Source organism: Culex quinquefasciatus, chromosome 3 (assembly GCF_015732765.1).
Source record: "Culex quinquefasciatus strain JHB chromosome 3, VPISU_Cqui_1.0_pri_paternal, whole genome shotgun sequence".
Taxonomy (NCBI): domain Eukaryota; kingdom Metazoa; phylum Arthropoda; class Insecta; order Diptera; family Culicidae; genus Culex; species Culex quinquefasciatus.
Genome location: NC_051863.1, coordinates 65,004,310 through 65,015,475, shown reverse-complemented (window position 1 = coordinate 65,015,475; position 11,166 = coordinate 65,004,310). Strand labels below are relative to the sequence as shown.

The 11,166-nt window shown below is 36.1% G+C and overlaps 1 protein-coding gene across 1 annotated transcript; it reads left to right on the top strand.

Moving 5' to 3' along the window:
* The first annotated feature begins 5,083 nt into the window (after nt 1–5,083).
* LOC6048880 (60S ribosomal protein L17) lies at nt 5,084–10,770 on the top strand. The gene is made up of 3 exons (XM_001865691.2): nt 5,084–5,108; nt 5,559–5,653; nt 10,179–10,770. Exons 2-3 carry the CDS (start codon nt 5,573–5,575, stop codon nt 10,656–10,658), a joined length of 561 nt encoding a protein of 186 aa, XP_001865726.1. The 5' UTR covers nt 5,084–5,108; nt 5,559–5,572; the 3' UTR covers nt 10,659–10,770.
* Nucleotides 10,771–11,166: the final 396 nt, after the last annotated feature.

Genomic DNA, 11,166 nt, shown 5'->3' with positions numbered 1-11,166 from the left:
GCGGGTCAGAGTCGAGACGGCTAAAAGAAAGGGGCGCGACAATGTGGGAAAGGGAAGTAATTTGTGATTGTAGACGGTATTGTTTTGATTCGCAGTATGTTGAGTCAACTGCTGTGGATGTACCTGAAACATCGCACAACGGGGTTTCTCTTCTCTTCATTCTCAGCTACCACCTATCTCCTATTTTTATTTTGCTCTTCTTATTCCCAATTCTTCACTGATTCTTCTATTTAATATCCAAAATTTGATTTTAATTTTACTAACTTTTGATTCTCTTATCTCTCAAAGCTTTTCCACTCTTTTCTATCAATTGATACTGCTGTAACAAACTTTGTTTTGTTTTTTTCCTTAAAAATATACTTTTCCTTAATGTACTAGTAATATCAAGTCTACTTATCATTCGCCTAATCTTTTTTGATTTTATTGCGAATTTATTTATTTGAATAATTCTTTATCTGTCCTATAAATTATCATTACTATAATCTAAGCTTGTTTTGTATCTCTATTTATTAACTATTGTCTAATTTTACATCTAAAACATCTAGCTTCTCAGTTTTAATCTTCAAAATACGCTCATCATTCTCTTACTATAGATACTTGATTTTTATAAAATAAATTCTCTTTTACTGTCTATTGTTTTCAATCTTCACCCTTTTTTTCAAACAAGTGAGGTTTGAGCCCTTACTCAATTTATGGAATGGTTAAATGATTAACACAAATATTACTATTGTATTTTTGGTAAACTTTTATAACATGCTCAGGACCAAAAATTGTAACAAAACACCGCGACAAAAGAAATAGCAACAGATAAACAGACTCAGCAATAGGGAAGATTTCAGGAGAAAACAATACACAGTAAATAACAATAAGTTTTTGAATTCAAACTAAAAATAAAACAGTTTTTGCTTTAATGAAAGTTGATAGGCACACTGCAAATGGTTAGGCGCTTATACTTACATCAAACCCTACTTAATGTACCACCCCCGGCCGAGTTAAAATGCGTAACCGGAAAAGAAGGTGTGCATGCCTGGCACGAACACTCAAAGCGTGTTCTAGCGTGCTGCTCGTACTGACTCAGAGCAAGGGTGAGATGTAGGTGTAAGGGCAGTGCGTGTTCGTCGGGAACCTAGTGCATAAGATCGGTCAAGGCCCGTTCTTACACTGAAAATTGCGAAATTGCGAAAAGAAAGTACTCACATAATTTTACCAAAAAAAATCACAGAAATTGATAATTCTTGGAAGAATTGTTCTTTTTGAATTCACAAAACCTTTTTTCAAAGAAAATTAACGAGCATTTACATTAATGTTGATAACAATGTATTTTTGTAAATCTATTTTACAAAATTATAAATTCTATTAATAATTTATCTCATTTTAAAAAATAAAAACGATTTTTGATGAAAAAAACCCAATAAGTTGAAAATTAGATGTTTGATTGATAACAGATAAAAACGGCTTCGTTTACAACTTACTTACTTTTTACTCAAGATTTGAAAGCTTTCTTGAGGAATTCAAACTTTGAACCAAATGTATGCGTTCAAAAAGTATGATGAAAAAAATGAAAACATTAGGTCTATTCCCGTACTTGCAGAATTGCAGAATTTCTGCAGCTTCTGCAGAATTCTGCAGCCAGCATAAGTCACTTTTTTGCAGCACGTTCCCGTACTTTTCAACTCGCTCTCTTCATCTCTCTCTTTTGCAGAAGTTCTGCAAGGAGAGAAGCCGCAATACTTTTGCCTGGGTAGCGCGTTCCAGTACTATTTCTGCAATGTTGTACACAGTTGAGTGGATTTACTCAAATTGGGTATTGAAGTTTTTTTTTAATTATTTCAAAACAATTAAAAAAATCGATTGACAAAAATGGTAATTGAAAGAAGTTTACCTCTAGAACGGGGACTTATTTTTTATGCAAATCAACATTTTATCTAAAAAAATCAAGCATGTACCATTCATTAAACTAGAAATTAATAATGCTTAGGTAGACATTTTATATTAGAAACAACTCAAAACTTTTACATTAGGTAAACAATTTAAGAAATGAGAATGGCAGGTACGTTTAAAAAACATAATTAAAAAAAGAAAAAGGTTTAATATAGAAGGTAAATTTATCAAAATTGTTGGGATAAGAATGAGGTTCTTCGGAATCACTAAATCTCGACAGCAGGCAATTTCAATATGGCCAGCTTCAAGCTGTAGGAAATAGATTTATTAGCAATATTCATAGTTAATTATTAGTCGGTAGTTCTTACAATTTTTAGTGCGCCGTTGTTGACGGCAAGGAATGTGGGTCAATAATTTCAGGGTTTGTGGCGAACAACCTAGATGACCAATATTAATTTACAATAAATTGAGAAAATATAAATATGCGCATCTTACATAAGTATATGTTTTGGAACACGTTTTAGGAAGCAAATAGATTAAATAAATTAGTTTAGCATGTTAAACGATTTGCTAAGCACTTCATGGTCACAACTACTGTCCTGCAATCAGTTGGCAGCTAGAGCGTCGCGTCTCTCGATTCCGTTGACATCAGGTGGACAGTGAGTCGTTGCGGTAATATTTGACGGTGGACTTCGTCGCAACAAAAATCAAAAATCAAATTATTCGCTCTACAACATTGCCTTGGCGTTCTCGATTGCGAGATTACTACTCGAAACTAGGTGTTCGAAGGCTTGATTGTTGAGGCAATTGCAAACCTCTTTTTACACCGTAGCTTCCATCCACCCCGGGATTCGAACTGACGACCTTTGGATTGTTAGTCCAACTGCCTACCAGCGACTCCACCGAGACAGGACCCAGGGAGACGACTCCTACACCTGGACTGAGCTAACGACCTAACCTTTTTTTAGGTTAGTCCGGGGCCAACATTCACTTCCCGTCCGACGGAAGGCGTGATCAGACAAATCTCGTCTCGAAAAATGAAATGAAATAAATTTATATAGACCATAAATACATGTTTTAATAGCAAAATGTTTGAAAGATAACATAAATCAATTATGATTGGATTTCACATCGAAGAACAACGGTGACGCAGCGAAATTGACAAATAAAAAAATGAATCACAAACTCTACAATTTTGAAACTCATAAATTTATAAATCTGAAAATTAAGAAATTCGTGAGTAAAAATATAAAAAAAAAATTCAAATTGAGGAACTTGAAAAAAATAAATCAGATATTAGAGAAATTTAAAAATGCAAATATTTATTTCTGAAAAAAAAAATAAATCAGAAATTCAAAGCTTGATAATTCAAATAATTAAAAATTAAACATTGATAATTTCAAAAAAATCTTAGTATTCAAAATTTGAAATAAAAAATAAAGGTTTCTAACTTAAAAGTTCCTAAACTTAAAAATTCAAATATTTTTAAATTCGAAATAAATGAATCAAAAGTTTGATTATTTCAAAGTTCAGAACACCAAAAATCCAAAAGTTACAGTTTAAAAAAATAATAAAAAATTAAGAAACTAAAAAAAAACTAAAATAAGTAAAATTTTAAAATTCTGTACATAAAAAAATTAAAACTCAAATATTAAAAATATAGAAACAGTTCGTACTCTATTTTCCGAAGAACTCGTTAAAATGTTCAATCTCTAAATCCTCTAAACCTGATTTTCTAACGACTCCAAAAAAATGTACTTTTTGTGATTCAAGATGGCGCATTTAAGAATTTCCGAATTTTAGAATTTAAACTTCCTAAAATTTAAGAATTCGACTAAATTACATCACATTTTTTGGTTCAAATAAGAATACAAATTGGTAGCACCGTTAAAGGTACAAATTATTATTTGGCAATTAAATTTACCTATTATTTAAACACACATATTTAGTCTATTCAAAAAGTTATCATTGAAACACTAAAAAATATCGCTATATCATTTACATTAATGAACTAAGCATGAAATCGTTAACACAAAAAATCGTTCTCAATAAAACCAGACATAAAAAACTAACTACCCAAAAAAATCATCAATTCAAAATATACAAACGTCTCTTCAAAAGACTAATTCAATTTAGTGATAATTAAAAAAAATATTACAACTAATAATAAAATGCTTGATTTCACCAAAATTGCAAACTTTATGTAAGCGTGTACTCAACATCCATCACACCAACTTGCAGTCACTTTTCAACAAGAAATAGAAGAGAGAGCTTGCAGAAAAGTACGGGAACGGTTTTGCTGCATCTTCTGTCTCTCTCATTGCAGAAGTTCTGCCTGGGAAAAAAGTTACTTATGTTGCAGAAAAGTACGGAAACGCTCTGCTGCCGATTTCGTGCAGAATTGCAGAATTCTGCAGTACGGGAATAGACCTATTGTAATTTGGTTTAAAAAAATTCCGGAAAATTCCTTCTGGTCTCGGGAAAAAACCGGGAAATTGAAAATCGAAATCTGGTGGCCACCCGTATCCATACCTACAACTTTGCCGAAGACACCAAATCGATCAAAAAATTCCTACAAAAGATACAGATTTTTGAATTTTCAAACATCATTTTTGTATGGACAGCTGCCAAATTTGTATGAAAAATTGTATGGACAAACTAATGATGCAAAATGGCTTCCTTGGGCATACCGAAGCCACCAAAAAAGTTTCAGTCGGATTAACCCCTTCCCGCCCAGAGCAAAATCGAGATTTTTTACGTTTTTCTACATTATTCGTAACTGGATCGACCAAATTGGATGAAATTCTATTGGTTATAACCTAACATTCTATATAAACTAACGCAGGTTGAACGAGGTTGAAAAAATGTATAGTTGCAGAGAAATTTAGTTTTAAAGGCAACAATTAGTGGTGCTCTGGAGTAACCATGGGCGTTAGAGGGTTAAAAAATACAAAAAAAAAAATCGAATGACCGAAATCCTAGAGAACTGCTCACGTGGTTTCGCTGGCCGAAGTCAGTTGATATTTTTTCGATCGGCGTGTTGCCTACTCGTTGGCTCATTCTCATGCACTGCGGATTGCCTACTTGCAGGCCATTCTTCGCGCGTGCTTCTCGGATTGACCACCTAGATGGCACCCCCTATTTGACAGTTCTCGTTTCCGGGCCGAAAAGAGAGAAGACTACAGCGAAAACGAAATAGAAAATCTCTCTTTCCGGCATCTTGTAAGGTTAGTGGTGGAACGCATTGAGTGCGCGCTCCGCAAAAATAGTTAAATTTTAGCGATAAATTGTGAGTGCCAGTGAATTTGGCTTCGACCAAACGGTTCCACGGGTTGTGCGCCGTCCGGGGAGTGAAATTGTGGCCGCCGTGCGGGCGGAATTGCCCGAAAAAAGTGCAACTTTGAACTTGGTGTTATTTTCGGTGCGGTGCGTGGAAGCCGAACTGTCAACAAATGCCAACCCGCTGGGCGAGGGGTGTGGGACCACTGATGGATGGGGCTCGGGGAACTCGTCACCGCACGGAAGTCACACTTTTCAGTTTCGGAGGCCACTTTCCGACAACCCGACGGAGCATTCGAGGCCAATTTTCTCGCTGCCAGTGCAAAACCCTGTTTTTGTTTTCCTGTCGGTAACCTCAAAGCTAATCCGGAGTTTGTACGGTTTTTTTGTCGTTGTAGAGAAATCCAACAAGATGGGACGCTACGCCAAGGAACCTGATAATCCAGCGAAGTCGTGCAAGTCACGCGGATCGAACCTCCGGGTGCATTTCAAGGTGAGTCTTTCTGGAAGGGGTACTTTTTTTAGTTCGTAAGCTACCTGTCATTCCGTTCGTTGGAGTTGCTTTCCATTCTAAGATTGATGTTTCTTTATTGCAGTAAAAAATCCTTTATCGAGATGTTAAAAGTGCAACATGGAGTTAAACTTTCTGTGAAGTTCATGGTTTCACGCTTGAGTTGCCCAAAACGCCTAAACATGTTTTAATCCTTGATTAAGTTTCTTTAGGGGTCCTTCAGACAAATCGGAAAGGCACGATTTTCGCACAACTCAATTTGAGACTAATTCTGCAATAATATTTGAATGTCAACATTGGGAAAATAGTTTTTACTAAACCTTTTTAAAAGCAAAAAAAAAATCTGGAATTAAACTTTTTTTAAATGCAGAGAATTGACAAGCATTTTGTGTGTTTCCCTAACACCGACGGAAAGGTCTAGTACCTAGAATACATAAATTTATATTATGTATCTTTTGATGAACGAATTCAACACGATCTAAATTATAAATAAACTTTTTCCGTAGGTTTTTTGGCTAGAATTTTGAGAAATTTCAAATTAAGGGGACGATGGAAAAAAAAACTTGCACTATCGATTGCAAACTGTTTAAAACACATAACTTATAAGACCTTTTGAAAACTTACCCGAGAAATATACCCGCACGCAGAAAAATAAGATATGGGTCATTCCACCCACTAAAAAGGACAAATTCGAAATCGACTTTTTCTAATCATGTTCAAATTTGGCGGAGCTGGTTCATACCATCGAAATATGCAAGAATCCCGAATTGCAGCAAAATTAACAAAAAACATAAATATTGGAATAAATATTGAAATAACTAGCCATAGTTTCAGCATTTGCATGGCAAAAGTGTTTTAAAATGCATTTTACACTAGTTCAGTTGTTTTGCAATCATTAAAAAAAAAGATTTGAAAAACAAAAATTTCATTAAAAAAAATAAAATAAAAAGATTTTTAAATCATCTAAAACATGAGCAACTCTCTACGAAATCGGCCGATTTCGACCATTTTTATTTTTTGTATTTTTTTATTTGACTCAAACTTTGTGGGGGCCTTCCCTATGACCAAATAAGCTATTTTGCGTCATTGGTTCACCCATACAAGTCTCCATACAATTTTGGCTGCTGTCCATACAAAAATGGTATGTAAATATTTAAACAGCTGTAACTTTTGAGTGAATTTTCTGATCAATTTGGTGTCTTCGGCAAAGTTGGCAGGCCAAGGATTGATACCTAAGAGCATGCAATGGCACTGACCTTGTTGCGTGCTCTTCGGTTGACGTCCACGTAAGGAACATCCTGGAAGGAGCGTTACTAACTACATCCGTAGTTCTGTTAGATCATCCGAATTATCTTGATCAGAACAGTATAGCTCTGGTTCCTTGCGAGTGTCCTATTTTCTTACCTCCACGTTGGCTTGGTTTTCATGATGACCTAGCTGGTGGCCTGTGGAAACGGATCGTAAACCTTTGACCACCGCGGGTCAGAGTCGAGACGGCTAAAAGAAAGGGGCGCAACAATGTAGGAAAGGGAAGTAATTTGTGATTGTAGACGGTATTGTTTTGATTCGCAGTATGTTGAGTCAACTGCTGTGGATGTACCTGAAACATCGCACAACGGGGTTTCTCTTCATTCCGTTTTTATCTACCATTAGAGAACCTGGAGCTTGTAAGAGAACGGACGTCTCAGGCCTGAAGTGCCAATCGAGGCGCGGAAGCTGTCAAGCGGAGGTGCCTATCGAGCAAAATCCTTTGTCTTTTGCTCGATTGGTACCTCCGTTTGAAAGTTCTCGTGCTTCGATTGGTGCTTTTGGTTTGAGGTGTCCGTACTCTAATAGGCTCCAGGCTCTCTATCTACCATCTATATTCTGTTTATTTTGTTTCACTGATTCTCTAACACGCCTTCTGTTTATTATCGTCCATTTGTTTTCGATTTTATTTTCTTGATTCTCTTATTTCTCAACGCTTTTCCACTCTATTTACTTATTGATGCTGCTGTAACAAACTGTCTGTTTTCCCTTAATTTGGTAGCGATGTCAATTTTGTTTATCTTTATTTATCTATTTGAATAATTTTTCATCTGCCCTATAAATTGCCCTTATACAATCTAAGCTTGTTTGTTGCCTCTATTTATTAACTATTGTTAATCTCTTTATCTACTTCATTAATTACTATCTTTCTTTTACTATTGATTCTTCAATAATATATTTCTTTCACAGTCCATTGTTTTCAATCTTCACCCTTTTCTTTAAAACAAGTGAGGTTTGAGCCCTTACTCAATGTTTGGAATGATCAAAGAATCAACAGATATATTACTATTGTACTTTTGAAAAACTTTTATAAAATGCTTAGGACCAAAAATTGTAACAAAACACCGCGACAAAAGAAATAGCAACATATAAACACGACTCAACACTAGGAATGATTTCAGGAGAAAACAATACACAGTAAAATAACAACTAGTTTTTGAATTCAAACTAAATATAAAACAGTTTTTGCTTTAATGAAAGTTGATAGGCACACTATAAATGGTTAGGCGCTTATACTTACATCAAACCCTACTTAATGTACCACCCCCGGCCGAGTTAAAATGCGTAACCGGAAAAGAAGGTGTGCATGCCTGGCACGAACACTCAAAGCGTGTTCTAACGTGCTGCTCGTACTGACTCAGAGCAAGGGTGAGATGTAGGTGTAAGGGCAGTGCGTGTTCGTCGGGAACCTAGTGCATAAGATCGGTCAAGGCCCGTTCTTACACTGAAAATTGCGAATTGCGAATTTGGTGTCTTCGGCAAAGTTGAAGGTATTGTTGAGGACTTTTGAGAAAAAAATAGGTACACGGAAAAAAAAAATTGCAGATTTTTTTATCAACTTTTTTTTCACTAAAACTCAATTTCCCTAAATACGTATTTTTTGATTTTCGAGATTTTTTGATATGTTTTAGGGGACAAAAATCCGCAACTTTTGAGCCATAGAGAAACATGGTCAAAAAATCTGCCGCCGAGTTATGAATTTTTGAAAAAATAGTGATTTTTGGAAAAAATTTAAGTTTCATGCAAAAACAAGTTTGATATTACTTTTTGATGCAAAATTGAATTTGCAATCGAAAAGTACTTTACAGATTTTTTGATAAAGGGCTCCGTTTTCAAGATATAGCCACCGAAAGTTTGATTTTAGCGAAATATTTGCAGTTTTTTCAATTTTTAAAAATAGTGACCATGAGTGACTATTTCTAAAAATATTTTTTTTTTAAAGTTCAGAAAATGTGCTATAAAATTGTCTAAGAGTCATTGAAGATTGGACCTCGGGTTGCTGAGATAGAGCCGCTTTAAGAAAAAGAAACACGAAAATTGAAGTTTTCTAAATCTCACCTTTTTCTAATGACGATATCTCAGCAATTATTGGTCCGATTTTCAATGTTAATATATGAAACATTCGTGAAATTTTCCGATCTTTTCGATAAAAATATTTTGAAAATTTTTAAATCAAGACTTACATTTTAAAAGGGCCAAATATTGAATATTACGCCCAGTAAGTACTTTTCGATTGTGGTTTGGTTGAGCGTTTTAGCAGAATGCATTACGATTGCAAATTCAATTTTGAGTTAAAAAGTAATGTCATGTTGTTGTTTTTGCATAAAAATGCGATTTTTTCCAAAAATCACTATTTTTTCAAAAATTCATAACTCGGCGGCAAATTTTTTGACCATGTTTCTCTATGGCTCAAAAGTTGCGAATTTTTGTCCCCTAAAACATATCAAAAAATCTCGAAAATCAAAAAATACGTATTTTGGGAAATTTAGTTTTAGTGAAAAAAAAGTTGATAAAAAAATCTGCAATTTTTTTTTTCTCAAAAGTCCTCAACAATACCTACAACTTTGCCGAAGACACCAAATTGATCAGAAAATTCACTCAAAAGTTACAGCTGTTTGAATATTTACATACCATTTTTGTATGGACAGCTGCCAAAATTGTATGGAGACTTGTATGGGTGAACCAATGACACAAAATAGCATATTTGGTCATAGGGAAGGCCCCCACAAAGTTTGAGCCAAATCAAAAAATACAAATAAATTCCATTTCCGGTTTTGGTAGAGAATTGCTCACATGTAAAAAGTAATTCTAAACGCAGGGAAACCTATTTTAAATTTATTTCAGCTGATTGTACTAATACATTTCTAATGAAATTTTGAAGCTTTTGAAAAAATATTGTTTTGTCCCCTTTAAAAAACTTTAAATAAAATTTGTACCAGCCTTATCAAAACAACTCAAAAATTCAGCAAAAAAAAAAATATGATTATTAAATTGCATTCAATAATGTATTTGTTTTGCTAAAATTGCAATTCAAAATTTGGTGTAAGAGAAGTAAAAAAATCTTCGAAGTGGCTTATTATATACAGGTTTAAAATTTCTTAAATAATTTGATTCATATTAGGTGTTTGACACTTCAAACTACAATTTTGTCTGCTTTCCCCCCTCAAAATAACACTTTTTTCATCTCTTTTCCTTCCAGAACACCCGCGAAACGGCGCTAGCCATCAAGAAGATGCCGCTGCGCCGTGCCCAGAAGTTCCTGAAGAACGTCTGCGAGAAGAAGGAGTGCGTGCCGTTCCGTCGCTTCAACGGGGGCGTCGGCCGTTGCGCCCAGGCCAAGCACTGGAACACGTCCGTCGGTCGCTGGCCGAAAAAGTCCGCCGAGTTCCTGCTGCAGCTGCTCAAGAACGCCGAGGCGAACGCCGACTACCGCGGTCTGGACGTTGACCGGCTCGTGGTGGACCACATCCAGGTGAACCGCGCGCCGTGCCTGCGCCGCCGCACGTACCGCGCCCACGGTCGCATCAACCCGTACATGTCGTCGCCGTGTCACATCGAGCTGTCGCTCACCGAGAAGGAGGACGTCGTGACCAAGACCGCGGAGAGCGAACCGGCGAAGAAGAAGCTGTCCAAGAAGAAGCTGCAGCGGCAAAAGGAGAAGATGATGCGCAACGAGTAAGCGGTCGTTGGGGTTCTCTTTTTAAGGCTTAAGTTTTCTGGACTGGAAGTGTGCTGTAAATGCGAGGAAAGAAGTTCCGAGAATACAAAGTTGGAAGGCGTAAGAAAAGTAAGGTGCTGTGGTGCGTTTTTGTTTACTTCGGAGAAAGTTGAGAAAACGTCCCTATCATTGGTTTCCCGTTAGTTTACTCTTCTATTGCGGACGACAAGTAGAAGCTAGTAAACTCGACTTTCAACTATTAGATCTTGTTTCGAAGGAATACCGTAGCAGTAGGCAACGATAACACCCGTTTGGTTTGTAACGAAAAATCTGAGTGTTACACGAGGAACCTTGCGTTAAGAAAAGAAGTTGTTTTACGTACTGCGTGGAGCCGACCCTCTGCGAGCTACTTGTGAAATGAACCAAAGTTGCTGTGGCACCTGCACTGCAAATAGAAGTTGCCGAACCGACGCCGCCGCCTCTATCGCCAAAATGATCTTTTGCTCAGGTGAGGTTACTAGTTCCGGGA

Excerpts from the sequence above, each read along its gene's own strand:
- LOC6048880 (XM_001865691.2), top strand. The coding sequence starts at position 5,573 with ATGGGACGCTACGCCAAGGAACCTGATAATCCAGCGAAGTCGTGCAAG. Across the intron at positions 5,654-10,178 it reads ACCTCCGGGTGCATTTCAAG|AACACCCGCGAAACGGCGCT; the intron begins GTGAGTCTTTCT and ends TTTTCCTTCCAG.